The following is a 20318-nucleotide window of genomic DNA, read 5'->3' as shown; positions in this document are numbered from 1 at the left end:
TTCCAAAACAGTGTTGCCAAACAAAAACATGGAGCTTACGACGTTCAAGAAGTAAGGTGGGGAGCTTTTTGCAACGAGTTGTTTTATGCCTGGCAAAGTACTACATTTGGCACGATTTTCTGTACCGTCAACTGATGTGGATTTTAATTGGTAACTCATTTACCATTTAAATACAATGAATTTACCACCAGGGGTAAATTTACGTCAGTTTAAGAAATGCTGCTCTAATAATATAATATTAACTTTTATTTGTCTCTTCGATTACAGTAGCGAAGATTTAGAAATATTTCAAACGAAAAGACAGGATATAGCGACAAAACAACAGTTGTTAAAACACGCTTACAGTTAAAAACATATTTACATTTAGTTGGAATAAGCGTGGTCGCTAAAATAAGCGTGGTCGCTCTAGCCCAAAGTTTGCAGGCTGGAGGATCGATGCTGTCGCCACTGTAGGCGTGCGAGTCCTTGGGCAACCCAGTGGTCCCTTCTTGGTTGTCTGTTTATCATATTTAAAATAATGTTATAAAAAAGAATACCTGCCTACAAAATATCATACATGCTAACTCTTACGCTTGCACGAAGTGTGTGAAACAGAACATCTGTGTTATGGCGAGTGCCGTTGCTCCGCCACGGAAAGATAAATCAAGTCCCATTCATTTTACTGACTGACTTAATAATCAAATATCTTTCTTTGACTTATTTTCCAACAATCACACCATAGTTACGTGCAAGTGAGCATGTTTGCATCATAAGAACAATTGAACACGAACAATAGAAAAGCGTACGCCAAATCAAACGTGGGTTACTAAAAAAAAACAAAAATCTAGAAAAATATAGAACTGTTAAATTGCACTTCCTATAAATATCCCAAATATATTCACGCAAAACATAAATCAACGTCAACAACAAAGGTAATGATTGTGCAAAACAAAATGAACTTTCAAAACAGCAACTCGGTGGAACAGAAAAAGAAAATTCCAATTTTGCCATTTTTTTATTTTATGACAATAGAATCGGCGCTGTTGCTTCACAATGACAAATAGCCAACGCGAAAGCTTCCATGTTTCTCATTGTGAACAAAAACGCCAGACTCGATTCCAATTTTTCTTGAAACTAGAAGGAATTTTACTTTTTAAAGTCACACTGGTTGGACACGACTAAACCATCGCGCTCTGTTGTAAAGAGACTTCCGCTAACTTCGTATTGAAGTAAAGTCTTGTGCTGGTGATCGGGAGATACGTCCCACACGCTTGCGTCATTTGCACCACAACTTTGGGTCTTTGTGACACGGTCGACGTTAACAGTGGGTTTTGTGACGTCACAGACGTACATAAAGAGTTTGATGCACCGATCGTGGACGAGACAGTTGTTACCGAGACAGACGTGCGACTTTCCAACCCCACGGTGGCGCTCGTGGTCGGCGTGAATGAAGTCGTTGTAGTTGTGACGTCATAACAGTTTGTTCTCGGCGATTTTGTCACAAAAGGCGACGGCGCCGTGTCTAAAAATTCTTTCGGTAAAGGTCGCTTCTTTCTTGGCAAAGGGCATGACGGTTTGGAAGACGTCACAGCAGGAGTGGTCTCTTGGACCTCGTGTGTTTTGCAGCCAACATTCAATGCAGTGTGTGACATATCTATTTCAGATTCACGCGGTTGAGTTTCTTCCTCGTAACTTGAAACTTCACAACAAGAAGAAACGTCTAACTCCTCGCATATTACGTCATCGCTTTCGCCTGGAAAAGAAACTTGGTTCGAAAATAGAAGATAACCAATTAACCCAATTTTATATTAGCGTCTCAAGAGGATGATTATATCGCGTCATATGAGTAATACAATGCTGATTACAACTTACAAATATGGCTACAAACAAACAGAAAACCATTGCTATCTGTTTCAATGTATTTGCGTTTTGGAAGATAACAAATAAACGTGTTTAACCGAAACGGACACGCCCAGATCACATGACAGTAGTGCTGCATAACAGGATGTACTGCATAGACAACAGGAAACTGTTTGCTGAGTAACGTATTCGCGCGCTATCCTAATTTCCCGCGGTTATTATTCATTACGTTCCACGTGTATGGTGTATGGTGTATCAAATCTGTTTGATATAGCTGCTTAAAGAAGTTTGTTTGAACGGTAAATATGGTGACGAATCTACGGCTTAGTCAGGCGAAATTAAACATGACGTAACGATCACGCCACTTTTGCTCAGTAAACAGAAAAACCACGATGACTGGACGCGGAGATAAAATATTGTTTTAACTGACGAAATATCTTACACGGGGGTTAAACGCGGACAGAGCATACGAGAAAGTGTCTCGGCCCAAGGCGATGTTTGGATTGGTTTCTCTATTGCGTATCGTAACATAAATGTTTAAAGCCGCGGTGGTTAAATGTACGCGGTATTGTTAGATCCGTTGCATCGACATAATGCGAGAGGAATTAGATCGTAAAAATAGCGACAGCCAATATGTAACGTCCGAATACGTTACTAACGTACCTGTTACAAGGCACTACGATTTATGATTAACTCACAATACAAAGCGAGTGTGTGTGGTTCTTTCACGCCCGGTACAACACAATATGTTGATTATATACTTTAAACTTTGTGAATGAATTATTAACTACGCGCTACGCACATGAAGCAGTTTCTATTTTATAATGGTAGCCTTGACCCCCTAATCTCATTATAAGCTAATAATACATGTCATTAGCAGTTGTTTCATGTCACGTCACTAATCACATAATTACGCAACAATGGACCTACCTTCTGTGCCGATGACATCTAAGCTTTGGTACGATACCACGTGACTCGTATTAATGGAAACGGACATCGGGCGAGTAACCTGCGCGATCCGGGATACCATGACGTCAGAGTTGGTGATGCATGATTGCAGAACAGTGGGTGAGGGTTGAGGAACAGAATTAACATCATCATCGCTTAAATAGTAGGATGCTGTGGATTAAAATGTAATTAGTTGAGTTTATAATAATATTGGGTTGTGCTTTTAAAAAAGTTAAATGCAAACAGAAATAAACGTAAATGATTTTCATGAGTTATTAAAAGAGACTATAAGTATAATTTGGTCTATTTTCAAAGAGTGGTATGCTATAATTTGCCCTACATTATCGTGACAACAGCAATTTACTACGTCGATCTCTACTATCGTGGCAACGGATCTTTGCAGCAGACCATTTGGTAGCCGCCCTTTCGCGCCCTTTATGACGTCACATAGAGAAGATTGATTGAGGGAATTACTACGACGTCTCGTCGCGCGGTCGCTCTGCATCTGCTGTTTTATCGCTACCCCCGCCACGACTCGTAACCGTCCACGACCCTTTTACAATAAGTAAACAAACCATTGTCGAAGCCTGGTTAATTAATGACCAGTAGGGCGATGAAATTTAAACACTCATACACCGCTCGTAAACGGCGCCCGAGGTAGAGCATTAAATGGTTTGTTTAAAACCGATAGCATCTCCGAGAATACGTATAGAACCGCGGTAACCTTGTTAAGTTTTCCTGGAAAATCAGATTGCGCTGAGAACGGCGTAGGAAAAATAAAGTTCACTAAACCGCATGTTACTAAGTGGGTTAGAATTACATAGCAGGCTGGGGATCACAGACGTTTATATCTAACTGGCATCGATCACGACTGTAAAACACGCACAAACAAATGCAGCTTTCTGCTTCCTTTATCGGGTGTTGCGGTCACAATGTCAGGAGATAAGAGCTTTTGTGAAGCTTAAAAGTTCCAACCAAAACACACCCGGGGCAAGAATAGAGGTCGCAGTATGGGCTTCCACTTTCTTAGGAAGATACGGCTTTAAATTATAGATGTTTGACGATAAACAGTTCTCCGTTGTAGGAAAGGAGCGTTGCCAACGAGTAATAAACAAGAGTCACGAGATCCGCGTGCATGCACACACGCGGTGCGCCGCGGGGTTTTGTATTCGCATGGTCGCACAACAATACAACGACCACGCCGAGCGTGGAATTTCAAAGCGGAAAAGCCTAAAATAGCGGATTTTCCGCTGCGACCCAATTCGATGGTCACGCCTGGACCAATAGAGAAGAGAGCCCGATTATTTCTTTAGATTTACTTCATTGACCATGTATATCATTAGGCTGCTTACAAAAAGTAACGGAGTGTAAACTAGACTTGTTTTGTTCAAATTCGTGTGAAATCCACCGAAAAGGGATGTCACACGTCAGCAAATGCGTACATTTAATTTCAGCAGCCTTTTTCCCCGAAATTTAACAGGGATTTTAAACTGTTTCTACGTGACCAGTCGAGTGATGGCTATTTATACCTCATAGCACTATGGGCGTCACCTACCCGATCGCGAGAGCTGACAACGCTTATTCTTATATCCTTTAAAGCTCTTATATTAATCATAGGATATTACATCATTTACCCAGAAGCGAGTATTGTCACGGCGCGCCAACAAAGAGCAACATTGCAGATACTGCTGCTGCAACTATTCTATGCATAATATCGACAGCACATACTTCCGGGTGTGCGCTCATTACTAAACCGGAGTAAACACCCACAACAAGAACTGTTTCATACATGTCACCTTCCTGTATCAACGTTTACTACCATCCAACTGCTAACGCCTATTTCCGTTGTGTATAATTAGGAGGTAGGTAATATTAATTCTGCTATGCATGAGAACAAGTGACGGTTACATTCAAATCGGAAGATTCGTTTGTATATATTAAAAGCCACAGTAATATAATTCACAAGCTGTACATATTTATATTAGCTACATATACAATATTTAAACGCTTTACCCGGGAAGCAACACATACCTTGTTTACACCTTTCGTCAATTTCTTTCACAGTGTCATAATCGCTTTGTGTTTCGTCTTCATTTGAATATTTTACTGGTGTAGGATCTGATATCGTATTTGCAACGATTTGATAATCATCGTCAATATACGCGCATCGCACTTTTTGTAAAACGTGCGCTACGAGAAGGGCTTTTCTGAGGTCCATTCCGCGGGACTTCCGACTTCCATGGCCGGCCAAACTGGAACCGGCTCCCGATGTCATTTTGTCCATTGAAATGTTTATTAAGTGTTGTAACTCAGCATCCATATCGAATATCATTGTTCTAGTTTTGTGTTTTCTATCTAAAATGATTAAAAATAATGGTTATACGCCAACGTAATATCTTATATACGTACACGTTCTAATAGCTACGACAACTAGTCTGTAAGTTTCAAACCAGCATAGATAAATAAGACAGTGTGAACTAGCTACTATTGAAAACAAACTGCCTTTCCTTCCAGTTCGCAAGTAAAAGCACAACTATAATGGTGGGAACAGGTTGGTGTCTGACTACAGCGAGGCTGTCTAAGGCATTTGCTGTACAGTTTCTGACTAACAACAGCAGCCATCAGAAACTGGGTTGATGTAATAAACACATCCCTTCTTCTAATAAACAAGAGCGCGATCGGGAGACCTGTTTTATCTCAGTTTAATACACCACTGCGCACAACTAATATGAGCACGGCTTCTATACCTCTGTACCCCGCTGCCTTTTGACCACGAGGCCGCAAAAATGTGAACCCTTTTGCCTTTTTCTTATGTTATGTGTTTGCTTTTTTCTCTTCGTTTCTCCCATTATCGACCTTTGTGATCGCACTATTGATCCCCCTAATCACTAGTTTTTGTTTCTTTCATTCTCTTGCCGAATATTGATCCACAGAGCGGATAATCCTCGCGCCGAAAACCGTTCCAAGTCCATCACAAAGCCTACTGTGACGTCACAGAGAGTCTCGTTCGGTCTGTTTATTCTCGGCCACTCATACCTAAAGGACCATCTATCCATTGAGAGCATTATTGCGTCACATAGTGGAACAGTGACGAGAAAAGGTCTGTTTCTTCTATTTAAACGCACAAAGGAAACAACAAAGCGTCGCGTGTGTGCGAAACCGCGCGCGTTTCCTTTCGGCGTATTGTGTTGTGTTTTGACTGAGAATGCCGGATTGTTTTGACGCAGTTTTGTGCTAAAGTTAGACAATGCACGCAACAGACATATGTTATAATACGGATGAGTACAATATGTGCCACATTTCAATTGCAGCAACATATGGTAGACGTGCCGATTCTAATAGACATACTAGAAGTTCTTTACTCGATACGTCACAAACTCCCTCTCCCTAATTGAAGGTCAAATAGTTGGAACACAGTGGTATAAATAACCAGACACGTAAGCAATTAGCCAGGAACGATAACATTGCGTTCTCAAGGACTTATTGAATGTAGAATGTGCCGCCAATACAGCTCGGTCGTTTCCTCTCGCCCGCTATTCAATTAAATAGATGGGGAAATTTTTGAGATGAAAATAGTACACATGAATTATTCATTATTAAAGAGAAACAGATCCTGAATACCCTGTCTTTCTTTTTACGTGCTGAACGTTTACATAAGCACTGTACGTACAGGTTAATAATACTAAGTCTAATCATAGTATGGACAAGTTACCTGTTACTATATTTAGATAACTCTCCTTATGCGGATACGTGGTAAGACTGAGAGCAACCCACAATGCACGTATATGTGCACAAAGCAATCGTACCCGGCGGTAGTTAATATATAAACAGACACTCACGCTCATACTTCCTGCTTTATACGTCTAACCATAGTACAAAGATGACGTAATACAAGCAGACGTGGCTGGCAACCTCGTGACTGGAAGTCACGTGACCAAACCTTCCTCATTGAAGAAGTAATACGAAGCTATTTCCTTGAATGCCTCGACCCCGCTGTATTTCACGCGCTGCCACCATACATCCAGCGATGTACAATCCATCATACGTCACAGCACGACCGCCTGTTTAGTAATATCGATTACACAATAAGTTCTCGGAACGCTCTTTGAACCGGAAAACTCGACAGAGATCGACGTTTCTCTGCCTCGTTTTAAGGCTCAGTTTTCACCCCTTTCCTCCCCAGAGCGCTGTTTTGTGAACAGAGGTTGGAAATTCCATTCTACCATATGCGACGGCTTATTACGAATATAGAAATACCTCGTTTGAGTCATTGTCTTTTAACGCGAGAAACGGACGTTCAGAAATAACGAGCTAATTAGATTATTTTAAAAATTGCGTAGTTATAATCAATACCAAGGTGGGCGGAAATAAACGCATACGAAATGCAGTGTTGTTAAATTTGCCACATTTCTTATCAATTTTCGGTATTTTCGTTCGGATTTAAACCGGCTAACTTTCAAAATATTTGGACCAGCAGCACACTATAAACTTTATATAGAGACTTTGCTTTCGGGCGACTGTTGCGTATATCTATATTAAGCTATACCTTTACTACAACAGCAGTAATTTACCCTTCATTCTTTATATCCTTTTCGTAGAATAATAATATTCATGTGCTCTGTCACGTACACATCACAAAAAACTCAATAAAATATGTACATGCTTAAGTTAGGTTGTCACATTCCGAAGCTTTCATGCTTTGGACACAATCCAACCTTTAATTAACGCATCAGACTTCAACAGATGTTAATATAAACGGCTTCCATTAACACAGAAACTCAAATTGACAGTTGCGCCCAAACAGCAGTCTCCCGCGTGATGAAATTATTTAAAACCTTTGTTGATTATTTCTTATCGCCATAAACAGACTTGTACAGACGTCGGGTCAGCTGACAGGGATTTTAGAAACACGCCGTTGAAATTACGCGGGATTTAATCAGCGCTTGAAATTTTCAGTAATAACTGGGCGTATGAGATTACATTGCTACTTTGTATACAACGTATTATCGGGCGATGAAATCTACAAGATTGTCTCGCCGTTGGGTAAAACGCACCATCGAAATAAGTTGTCGCTCGCTAGGACATGTGATCAAAACAATTCATGACAAATTGACCAATTTTTGCGTGTTTCCCAGACAATCAGTAAAAATATTTATTGAAAATAGACGCAATCAAACTCAATGTAGCATTCATTAGCCGTGGACCAGACTGCATATTTCTATAAATAAAAAACGTCGATATTTGTAATTATTTTCCGGCATCGTGTGTAGTTCGGATTATAAGCCAGCAGTCCATCGATTACATGCACGAAAACGACGCCAGGTGACGTTGGCGTAACCAGCCGTATGTTCTACCAAATATAGCAGGCAAATAAATGAAGTAATAGACCATTCCGAGGTAGTAATTTCCGCCTTACATTGCGTGTTAAAAGTTAATTCCCAGCCATTCACCATTAGCATGTTATGTTACCGTGCTCGAAACTGAAAATAAAATAAATGTTGCGTTTGCGTTTGTACGGTCTGTACATACAATGCATGGCAGGCAACTTTGGCGTGGTATCCTATTCTAAAGAGGCGGCGAGTTGCGCTTTTCCAAGCATAGCGTAAGTAACGTAGGGACTTATATAGCCAGACCGTTTGAACATGCTATATGTAAACATAAAACGAAATAGCTTTGAATATATTTGAAGTGGTTTAAAGTGCAACGAGTTACATTCGCAAGGTAAGCAATTTAAATGCATGTAGTTAACAAATATACATCCTGTCCTGAATACACATAACCTCTGCACGAATGTTAGTGCATGCCTTATATCGATCACATATTAGCATCATGTCTGGATATTTGCCATTTGCTTCTGTAGTTTCGATGCCTCGTGGTTGGATGAAGTAACCTCGTGGCTCTCCAAGTCTCTTGTTACATATTACATCATCTATTGCGCAAGCCCTATAAGCTTGTTAAACACGACACAGCACACACACGCAGACCAACACGACGTGCTAACTAACGAAAGGTTACTCGAATGCAACATTACCCCCTTACACAAGTCGTGCTGTATATTAATAGCTAGTCTGCTATTTTGCCCACGATTTCGTTTGTAATTACTTAAACATGTACCTTATAGTGAAACATCATAATTTGATCTTCTATAACCTTTAAAACCCACAATGTTTCACTCTAGCAATCACCACTCAAAACATCTTGTTCGGCACGTTAATATCGAGATGAAAATTAACGGAACGAACGGAAAACTTGAAGTTAAACACCAGGTCGTCGCTGCTATGAAATCCGCGGGAGCATTTTTCATTCACCGCATTCGTGACACCGTTTGGTACAAGACACGCCTCGCCCGTCAAATAATGACCTTCTCTGAATGAGAACAATAATTTAAGCTGTAGTGAATTCGTAAACCCACAAATTATCGGCGGTAACACGGCGTATCTGCTCTACATCCCTTCTCACGGTGGACATGGTTCATAATTAGGTTCATTTGGTCTCGCTTTAAATATCTTTGCGGTATTGCCGTCCAAGTCAAGTGCCTCCTTCCGTAAAATATATCCTGTCTGATGTCAAAACAACTTCGATGTTTTTAAATGAAATCAGCTTCCATAAGAAAATTAAATATTAAAGCAAGGGAAATGAGAAAAGCGTATTTGAGTTAAGCGAGCATAAAGTAAACAACATAAAACATGTTCCATCTTATCTCTTATACGCCCCAAAGAAAGTACATACATTAATATACCCTAACGATGTCTTACCATGTATGTCAAACGCAACGTTCGTACAAACAAGTTTATGGCTTTAACAAAAGAACAATTTCAAGTAGTTACACTTACAAACGAAGATATACTTGTTTTGCTCTTGTGGTTTAAAATTTAAACTTCTAAGTCTTATAATGGTTGCCCTATAAAGATAAGTGGTTTGGTTTATTTAAACCGTACCAAATACACTTCCACACTTTGCTTTCATTCTACATTTAGTTTCGATTCCACTCTTACACACTGTGTATATACTTTCCACGCTGCTCTACAATATTTAACATTTGGAGTCTTAGAATATAGTGTAGGCTTACGACACTTTTTTACAAAACAGTTTAATAAACAGTTAAGTTAGGCATAAGACAAGCTTATAAAGTTTAGTATTTCATAATAATGGTTATATGTATGTAAATAATGCGTTTGCAGTTAATTCAAAAACTTTAACTGGTTAAAAAGTTTCAAAACAGTTTCGACAAATAACATGTTCATAAAGTCCTGTACCATAAAAAAGGTCGTATACAGGGTGGGGAGAGATGGGACACCTTTTCATTCTATTTTCTCGTCCAATTTGGTAGTAAACAAAAAACTTCCAAAGAATTATAAAACCATATCCTTACGACTCTCAAAGACTGTTGTTAATTGTTTAAAACATTATCAGAATATTTTGCTATTATGTGTCAAAGGTGTCCCATCTTCCCCCACCCTACTGTATATAGTTTATTTAAAAAGCGTGTTGTAACGACCGTTGCTATGTACGTGTTTTTTGTAATCGTATATTTTCTAACCTTTATTAGTTTATTACAATGACCGATCAGGCAAAAGAAAATCATTTCTAAATACGGAAGCTCAATACTGGGAAAAATGTAACAAAGTGTAGAATTCGTGGTTTTAAATTGCCAACACTTGGCAGTTGTTATTCGTTTCAAAACGCTGCAATGAAATTGTAAAAGGAGGAAATTTAGGTTTGAAAATTGCTACAAGCGAAACCGTCAGGAACGGAATAATTTAATATTCGAGTTTTATGATCCAGTATACGTCACTGAAAACGTTTTACTGCTTATTAGTTTTGAAAAAGCAGGCACCAGAACTAAACGATTACAGCATATGCCTAAAATGTACGTGTTTTTGTCTCACACCATAACACATGGCCGTATAGAATTGGATATGGGAGAAATGGAGAAAATGGTAATTTTAGTCGTAAATGTTGTTTGCGTTACCATGTGTCAGATGGGTTATTCCGTTATTGTTCAATTAGTTCCAATAACCTTTGTACCATGGAATATATATGTAGCTCGTATGTGTATAGGAATCTACATGGTTCGTGGTGTTGGTAATGGCACATCTCTGTAATGAATCCCAGGTTCCCTGGTGTGCCTGGTCGTGCGGTAGGACCTCACTCAGGATAGAAAATGAAAATGAGTTGTCTTAGACCTACAAACTCAGAAATAATATATATCTCATGTTTAAAGACCTGTTATGAGCGAACTATAACACATATATACAAGAGTACAAGTTACATATTTGGTTATTGAAACGAACAAATGTCATTTGAACATTTCTAAATTTATAACTTTATTCTTCATATATATACACGAATTTTACCCACAAGTTACGTTACCAAAAATGTAACTTATACATAGAACGCACTAACTTTACCTATCTTTGTAAAGTTCTATAAAACAACACGTCCAAGCGACATAAATTATTTAACCGGAAAACGAAAGTCGCTGAAACAGGGCAAAGATAATAAAACTGTTGGTCGTTCGTCTACGCTTTGCTTTTAAATTATAATCTCGACTTTTTAATTATGTGAATGTTTATCAAAAACGTGTTTTACAACTGTCGTTTTGCCACCTTTTTTAATAACCTGATCAGAATTACAAAACAAGTTCGGTAAATTTCGTTTTTTATTTTGGGTGGTTAAAAATAAACGAAACGCGAATCTATAACTCCCTTTGCGATTAAATCGAAATTATCTTCAAAACCGACTCCTTCGTAGAATGTCACTTCCTAGAAAGGTTTATCCACAAGATTCTTGCGGTTTAACTTTCCCACAAAATACACACACAGGCCAGACGTTGACGACAAACAGAACTGGATTAAACTGGTTTTATCCGCACAGTAAAGTGCAAATCGTGATAGCTTTCTTAAAGTGTTAATATTCTGAATAAAACATAAAAGCAAATAAAAGCTGGCCGACGCACGACCCACAAAGCCGTGAACTTATAAACTATAAACAGATGGTATCACGGAACATGTTAGCTTCTATTACGGCCAACACACCACATTGCCAGTTCTTGGTAATACATGTTCAAAAACTATATTTTAGGGCTAAAAACATGTTCGTTTTTAGTTTACTGTTAATTTGTTTTATTTTAGAAAACCAATACCTTAGCTTGGCTGACGTATATAGGTAACACAGCGATACAGTTTAAGATGAACTGGTGGACCATAAAGTAGGTTGACATTCCTATACCAGTGGTTGGGGAATTTCGACAACACTGTGAAACCTTGGCAGTTTGTGGGTAAACATACATGACTATGTACTTTATATGGCTACGTGGGCAAAGTTTTAAACGTTTATTTGAATATTAAAACGAGGGTAGACTTATTTGTTGAAAACATTTTATTTAAACGAACAATCGTTTGTGTATATCATATAAAGCGGGTTTTAAAGCTGAAAAATCTTTATATAATTTAAACTTCCTCTTACTACACATACGGTCGGTTAGGGGAGATGGGATATCTTTCATTATTCATTCTCGTTCCATCTGGTAGAAAACAGAGAACATTTAAATAATTATGAAACTATATCCTCACGACTCCCATGGACCGTTGTTAATTGTTTAAAACACGGATCAGGATATTTGGATATTGTGTGCTAAAGGTGTCCCACTTTACCCCGTATAGTACTATATGCTTAGGTAACTAGGCGAATGAGGATTTCAGTTATATTGAGAGCAAATTTACGGCCCTTCATTTGAATGTAACTCATAATATTGGATTAAAACCCACGACTCATAAGTGACCATCTGGTTAAAGTAATTCGAGTATTTACCCAACATCAAGGGCTCTTAACTATACACCACATGACTTCAATGAGCATAAATACGCCATGTCACCGTTACAAGCGAATATGAGGTCAAAATCGGTGTTAAAACGCTAAAACAATGTGTTAATAGGAACATACACCAAACTAAAGTATATTTTAAGTTCCATATCCATTGCAGTGGTAAGAAAGATGTTTTGAGGAACCGAAATTGACTCTAGAATTTCCCGTGTCCCTTAAAATAGACTTCTGCACCAACAGAATGAATGAGCTAAAATCGCGGTCTCCTAAAATCTGAGAATGACAACCAAAACTAAGTTTAGAATTATTAGAATGAAGCTTTTACCAAGTAAAGATGGTTTTGTTTACTTTTTTAACTGGCTCTGCGTGCTGGTGTGACTGTAGGTAATTCAATATGCGACAGTAAATAACATATCGTTTTCGCGGTTACTCGATTCTCTATTGGAGAGTTTATTATTACGTTGATAATAGCAATTTAATACCGAACAAACGGTTCCCACTTAGTTACAATTACGGAAAAGTGTTGCCTGACAAAAGCAGCAATGATGCACGAATTTTACACCGGAAATCACAAAAATGTCAACACCGTTTAATATATAAAGAAGGAAAATATCACGGTCTATTAGAGATATCTCTTGTAGGCCGTGGTAATATGTATATTTGAAGATTTTTTAAACATTTGCGTTTTTATTCATTTTTACAGTGGTTTTCTTAATAGCAGCGACGGACAAATTATTTGTCAATTTAAGTGTATAAATATAACTGTAATTAACTAATGCGATAATAAATAATGTAGTTGTTCCACATTTAAACCAAATTTACTAAATTAAACAGAAAAAAAGGCTAATAAGCGTGAAGCGTCTTATACGTATGTTTATATTTGAAATATGGATTATAAATTTAAAATATATGTTTGCCTAAATGCCCTCAAATATTTACATGTTTGTTAAATAAGGCCAATGACCGAAAAGCGATATAAATATAGATACACACATTTTATTGCCATCATTTAATTTTCTTTTACGAGCCATTTTTGGAACGTATCCGATCTCAGGTTGGGCATTTTCGTAAGTAAGTTAAACCAATCACTTCAAGGCTAGCAATGTATCTTCATAAGCGGGCATAGGTGCGTCATAACAAACCACCTCGCGAGAAAGTAAAACTGCTGATCATGAGCTGAGCTATATTTGTCCCCTTGAGTTTTTAAAGGGAGCAAGAATTCCGCGCCGGTGACGTGGAAGTCACGAGGTTCATTTATGAGTCAGAGTGAGCCATTTATTTCTTGTAAGCGAATGTGTTTATCTTCTCAACCGTCGCGTGGGTCGGTTGTGAGAACTTAAATCGAGACGCAATGACAATCACAAGATTGTGACGTTACATTAGGTTGAGAGCACAACGCGACACCGGCATTGTTACGTCACAAAAAACTCTTTCACCCCGGACAGGTAAACAAATCTCGAATGATCACGAAACAATTGTGTTGGCTTCGACAGGGATTCGGTTCCATGGGTTTTAAAACGAAGCGATACGTATCAAGTTTTTGCGGTCTGGAGACTTCTTCTTTTCATTTGTCACGGAGAAAAGGTTTCTGAAGTGAAGCAGGACGTTTCAGAATGAGAACAAACAAAGATAGCGATGCCACGACACGCGGTTACCTCATGGGACGTTCAAACTGTCAGCTACACAGAAACAAATAACGAAAAACCAATCACTTACAAGGTTACATACGCGGTAAGGTAATCTGTAATCGGGCACGAGTTATTTGCATTGGAACACCCATGTTGTGACATTTGAAGTTGCTCTTCAAACGAGCGTGAATATGACAATTAAAAACAATTTTCCCGCTCATTCTACAGACACTCGGTATACACGAGCTGACTTTTTCTATGTAGTGGCTACATGTGAACCGAGTCAGCAGCAAGCTTATACCCTTGAATTACATGTGAAACTTCGCATAAACAATTGCAGAAACCGAATAGCTATTTTTGGCATGACGGCAACACAAGGACATTTTCTATGCATCAAACCATGTTAACAATATATATATATAGTAGGGTAGGGGAAGATGGGACACTTTTAACACAGAATATCCAAATATCCTGAGCGTTTTTAAACAATTTACAACGGTCCATGGGAGCCATGCGAATACGATTTATAATTGTTTGAATTTTCTTTGTTTACTACCAAATGTGACGATAAAATATAATGATAAGGTGTCCCATCTTCCCCCATCCTGCTATATCTTATGTTTATTTATGTTTATTGGTGTGAGGAAGTAAGGCTATTCCAAATAGGAGATGGTCCAATGGCCAAATTGGCTTATTATCCCAACACTCAGAGCGAAATTTAAACGTAATTCAAGGTTGAAAACTTTTATTTAAGGTTAGAACATTTACACGACACTGGATACGCTCGGTTGTTCAATCGTTTCATAGCAAAGCTTTTGCGCGAGCATTAGCAGTGTGGATCAAGGGCGACACCTGACGGTTGAAGTTTATTTATTCATAAAAAGTGACGTTACGATGATAAAATGACATGTTCAAAATCTAAACTGTGCCGGACACCTTATTCCCAATGTTAACTGCTTTTTTGAACAAGCTATTATTATTTACCAACGGGAAAATTACTAGATTAGTCCTTTAAATTACCAGAAAGGCAATTTTAAATATTAAATTACGCCTTCCTAGAAATATAATATTCACTGGTTTAATGTTTATACAAAAGGAACATCCAATAAATATAAAACTTTAGCAAAAGTAGAAGTTTTGGACACATAGCTTCTTCTTTCACAGATTATAAAAATACCACGCAATGAAATGTTTTGTGTGAAAGGTATAAGAAAAGTTACAAGCGCCTGGATTGGATATTTATGCAGCTGAATTTGTAAAACCGAAACTTTTGGCACCGTAAGTTAAGTTAAAAAAGTGAGTTTAGTTGTCTTAAACTCAAACCCTTCTTACACTTAGAAAATTCTATTCCGAAGGGTTCTGACTGAAATACAGCCATGTTCTTCAGAAACACACGTCTCACTATAATATAAGCAAACCTTGTATTGCATTACGCATTAAGTGTTACCAAAAAGGATAAAACGGCATTGCATGATTTTCATTTATTTCAACATACACATATTATTTCCAACAGTTTATGAAGTTCGTTTGATGACGGGTCCACAATCCAGTTTACCTCTCATAACTCGATAGTGTACCCCGATTAAATCTTGTCTCTTTCCCCCACGAACCAAAACCACATTATGTTGCTGTAAAATATCCAAGCACAAGTTAGGTGTTTTAAACAGTATTAAACAAAACAGTTTTAATTTTGTAGAAAAAAAGTTTTGATTTTGTATAATAAACCACTCTATTGTATATTTGGTGTTGGTTTAAGCACTAACCTTTAAACTGCATGTTACTAGCTTTAAAACTTAGCGCCATTATTATTGTGCGAGTATTGGTGGGGTAGACAAATTGTAAATCAAGTTTACTGGTCGAATTTATTTAAAAACTGGTGTGAGATGCCTGGTGAAAACTTTCCAACAGATTTTTTAATGGTTGATTTTACTTGACCTTATTATGACGTAAAAGGGTTTCCAGAATCACATTTTAACTGCTGGAATTCATATTTGGCAACTTTGTTGTAAACAATCTATACATCCCATCTAACCTGAAGATTATGTCCTTCCCCAGGAATATACGCGGTAACCTCTTTTCCATTGCTTAACCTTAGTTTGCAACATCTTCTATTCGCACTGTTTGGTTTCTTGGGCTTTTTGATCATCACCTTTAGAAACAAAGAAAAAAACTGAGTAAGACTGCCCAAAACAGACAAGTGTATTTATACACCTCATAAGTGAATGAATGATGGTTACTGTTATAACAGGAGTGTCTTTTTATACACCAGACATACATGCTGTATTCATACACCTCATAAACTGTTGAATTGGTGTTTTCATATACCTAATGCTCACTGTCAAGTTATACCATGAGTGTCTCCTTATACACCAGACACACAGTATAAACATACTGAGTTACGACAGCTTAACACAATGTATTTAGATTAACCTTGAGAACAACCCCCTTCATCTGTGGCCTTCCATCCATTTTAGATTTCTTTTTCTTCTTTTTAAAATAATGCCCGTCTCCGTACAACATCATTCTACGATCTATTTCTTCGTAAGTCAGGAAATTACTTCTCTACAAAACAAAGTTTTAAATTTTACTTAAACATGTTTATTCTTCTCATACAGAATTTATTTGTGAAATAATCATTACAAGGTAAACCATAGAGATTTTACACTTTGGATATACAATGGTTTTACTTATAAGTTTTTTAGATTTTTTATAAATAAATAATTGCTATACGCTCTTTTATAATCTGTGACATAAACATATGTGTTTATTACTGTGTGTAATCCTAGGATAAACGCAACTATACCTGTTTCTTCATGGCCATATTTTCACATGTTGTTTGCAGTCCACTTTTTGATGGAATATTAAAACATTTAGAAACCTTTTGTATATTCAAAAAACTCTTTTGTGGCAAATTCACAGATAATTGAGACAGAGTTCTTTTTGTGTTTTGATGTATTGACAACCTCGCAAAATTGTTTACAGTCTTTAGTAGGGCTGCCATATCTTTACACTGGTAATTCTTTTCAAGAACAGAATATTTACTGCTTAGAATTTCATTTTCACCAAGTAGTCTATAAATTCAACGTGCAGTTTACGTTAAAGTTTGTTTATACTCGTTGAACTTGAATCTGTGTCAAAAATATAACAAAAATAAAGTTGTTACGAGCGCAGATCACATATAGCTATATGTTCAGGTTATAATTTTAACGAAAAATGTATCGATTTCATGTCCATTTAGCTCATTTTAAAACTGTTCTTATTACTCGATCCATAAATGCAATAGAGCGTGTCTTGCTACTTCGGGTAAACTCCCTAAGTAACAACCAGACACTTTTTCCATAGATATCTAAACAAGGTAATGAAACAAAACACCGCGCAAAACTTGTGGCATTTATTTTTGTATAGTATATATTGGTACAAATCTATAATGTAAACAGTATGCCACAATATAATACTAACCCAGTAAAATAATACTTAACTCACGCTTTGCAGTAATCCTTTCAAATTAAAATCTGGTAGGTTATAGTATAGACGAAATATATATAGTAGGGTGGGGGAAAATGGGACACCTTTTTATTCTATTTCCTCGTCCTATATGACAGTAAACGAAGAATAATCAAAGAATAATAGAAACGTATTTCTCACGAATCCCTTGGACCGTTGTTAATTGTTTAAAACACGATCAGGATATTTGGGTATTCAGGGCTAAAAGTGTCCCATCTTCCCCCACCATACTATATATACACGTTTATCTACACTAAAACAATGTAACAACACTTTGTAAAAAGAAGCGTTTTATGCACGGGGTAATCAAAGGTCGAATAACCAGGTATAATATGAGGAGTCAGTCACGTTTGAAATTTAACTAATTAGCTTCAAGAATTGGAGAGCGGGCTTGTTGAGACAAACTAGGTTCACACATGTTCGTTAATTTTAGTTTGTCGTTTCAAGCGCGAATTTAGCTTCAACATCGTCTCCATACTATACGACTGAGTTCTTACGGCAAGGCATATGTACCAAAGTCGGGCGACTACAGACTACGGTCGCTAACAGCATATGGCAAAGAACACTAACAAAAATCACTGTTGGGCGAAAAAGAATATTATTCTCGTTTAACAAGTTTACATTCAATTCTTGACACAATTTTATTCTACTTATTTGTGATGTAGCAGTGAGCCCACTCGAAATGAGATCTGCGGTGCTATTGTTAATTACGCTAACCATTCGTCATTAAAAACAATTTGTTCATCTGCCGTTGCCGCAAACTATTCCCAACCTTTGCACTAAGCAAAATAATGTTGTTTTTGTTATATGACAAACAACAATATTAATTAAGAACTCGTGTACCAAACAAGGGTTTATTTGACCAACTCTTACATATATATATATTGAGTATATGCAGTGTATGGACATTGTTGCAACTATAAACTAATGCCTTAATGCAGGAAACTAGAGACAATACACTGATACTTTAAAAACGTTTTAAATTTCTTGGAACAACAGAACTTTTTCCTTGAAATCGAAGCGTTTCGAAAATGTTTACACCAAATCCGTTATAAAAAGCGGCGAGTTCTGGTACGAAATCATCTCTTCATTCAGAAGTCAACAAAGTGAGTGGTTGGTTTAAATTACTTGCGCATTATTGTAATTAATATTTGTTTCTGCAGATGAATAAGTCAGCGCTTCTCCTCTTGCTTGTCATCGGACTCCTTGTCCTAACCGAAACTACAAATGCTGATAACTGGAACGGGACAAGATATGATCAGAATGAGATGCAAGATAATAGTAAATTATTATTTTCGTAGGCGATATGACTGCTAAACCCTGAAAATCTTTTACATAAATTTATCGTTTTAGCTGAAGACCATTTAATTGAATTGCTTGAAGATAGCATCAAGTGGGGGAAATATAATCAGAAGCAGATGCAAGATATAGGTAAATTGTGATGTTTGTACGCATTTAAAGCAACTTGTTTTTAGCTAATACGCAGCAATGATTAGATATTGTTTTTGGCAACAGTAGTAATACATCTTTTTTATGTGTGTTGCTTGTAAGTGGCACGAGGTGTGTGAAACAGGACACCAATGTTACAACTACTGTCGTTACCCCTCCACGGGAAGATAAATATGTTACATTCGTTTCCGGTTCACATTTAAGCTCTTTAATCGTTAAACCCTGAAAGTCATTCACAAAAATTTATCGTTTCAGCTGAGGATCATTTGATAGAAATGCTTCAGGATCATCTGGATTCTGAGCAAGCCGAACTTGATGAATAAATCATCGAACATAAATGCCGACTTTTGGTTGTTAATATATAAACAAACCACTCTGTACTAATTATTTTTATGTTTTCTTCTGTATGGTTACTTGTTGTCTAACGAATGACATTAGAGAAAATTTAATGACAAGGTAGTTTACAAGCTCAGAAGTTATAATGCGTATTAACATTTTATCTTCATCAAGCGTTTAATAATGGCACATGTCCATTCATTAGAGAACCCGTGGCGAGCACAGTCGTTAATAACACATTAACACAGCTGACGTTTCACACTCTGTAGGCACTTTTATATGTAACATTGGCGTAGCTTTATTGGTAGCAGCAAAATCATATAGTACACTAATTATAATTTATAGGTAGATGGTATTTCATAATATAACACTAATCTAATGAAGCAGTAATTAACCGAATTCTTGCAATCGACCTCTTCAAACATTTTAACTTGCAACCTGGTGTAAAAACAACTTTATCCAATCTGGAACATAGTCACTCATTTTGTAGAAACTAGTTTCATGCGCAGATTAATCAATGCGGGGATAATTAGAATTAGCTGATAAAGGCGACAGTCACGTGAGCAATCTTACCAATCAGTTTCAAGGACTGGAGAGAGTGCTTATTGAGACAAACCATCGTGATTTTGGATTGTCGTTTCAAGCGCGACTTTAGCTTAAACGTTATTTCTATTTTACACAAGTGAATTCTTACGGCGAGGAATGAACCACATGGCGACCGCCGACCAGTTTTAAATTTAATCCCAGTGTCCCGAGTTATATATGCCAAATGATAGTTTAATGCTTATT

At 37.3% G+C, this 20318-nt stretch overlaps 2 protein-coding genes and 1 long non-coding RNA gene across 3 annotated transcripts; 1 reads left to right on the top strand and 2 right to left on the bottom strand.

Annotated features, from left to right (window-relative positions):
• Positions 1-721: 721 nt before the first annotated feature.
• Positions 722-5528, bottom strand: LOC100186419. Its single transcript, XM_002131093.5, has 3 exons — positions 4819-5528; positions 2770-2958; positions 722-1732 (listed from the first exon to the last, which is right to left on the bottom strand). The coding sequence occupies exons 1-3, from the start codon at positions 5117-5119 to the stop codon at positions 1158-1160; spliced, it is 1065 nt and encodes a 354-aa protein (XP_002131129.1). The 5' UTR covers positions 5120-5528; the 3' UTR covers positions 722-1157.
• Positions 5529-15696: 10168 nt separating this feature from the next.
• LOC100182431 (30S ribosomal protein S12-like) lies at positions 15697-17394 on the bottom strand. Its single transcript, XM_002130977.5, has 4 exons — positions 17044-17394; positions 16671-16802; positions 16273-16389; positions 15697-15868 (listed from the first exon to the last, which is right to left on the bottom strand). Exons 1-4 carry the CDS (start codon positions 17239-17241, stop codon positions 15755-15757), a joined length of 561 nt encoding a protein of 186 aa, XP_002131013.1. The 5' UTR covers positions 17242-17394; the 3' UTR covers positions 15697-15754.
• Positions 17395-18738: 1344 nt separating this feature from the next.
• Positions 18739-19574, top strand: LOC100176206. The gene is made up of 4 exons (XR_717376.3): positions 18739-18850; positions 18908-19025; positions 19098-19175; positions 19449-19574. It is a non-coding gene; the product is annotated as an uncharacterized LOC100176206 (long non-coding RNA).
• The last annotated feature ends 744 nt before the right edge of the window (positions 19575-20318 follow it).

This window comes from Ciona intestinalis, chromosome 9 (genome assembly GCF_000224145.3).
Source record: "Ciona intestinalis chromosome 9, KH, whole genome shotgun sequence".
In the NCBI taxonomy this organism is placed as follows: Eukaryota; Metazoa; Chordata; class Ascidiacea; order Phlebobranchia; family Cionidae; genus Ciona; species Ciona intestinalis.
Note: the sequence above shows the minus strand (reverse complement) of the source record. Positions and strands in the feature narration are given on the sequence as shown.

What these genes read in the sequence shown, in the direction of transcription:
- LOC100186419 (XM_002131093.5), bottom strand. Translation starts at nt 5,119, where the DNA reads ATGATATTCGATATGGATGCTGAGTTACAACACTTAATAAACATTTCA. An exon ending in TGACGAAAGGTGTAAACAAG is followed by an intron (nt 2,959 to 4,818) that starts GTATGTGTTGCT and finishes TTTAATCCACAG; the next exon opens with CATCCTACTATTTAAGCGAT. An exon ending in AGATGTCATCGGCACAGAAG is followed by an intron (nt 1,733 to 2,769) that starts GTAGGTCCATTG and finishes TTTCTTTTCCAG; the next exon opens with GCGAAAGCGATGACGTAATA.
- LOC100182431 (XM_002130977.5), bottom strand. Translation starts at nt 17,241, where the DNA reads ATGGCAGCCCTACTAAAGACTGTAAACAATTTTGCGAGGTTGTCAATA. An exon ending in ATATGGCCATGAAGAAACAG is followed by an intron (nt 16,803 to 17,043) that starts GTATAGTTGCGT and finishes TTTGTTTTGTAG; the next exon opens with AGAAGTAATTTCCTGACTTA. An exon ending in GGGAAGGACATAATCTTCAG is followed by an intron (nt 15,869 to 16,272) that starts GTTAGATGGGAT and finishes GATATTTTACAG; the next exon opens with CAACATAATGTGGTTTTGGT.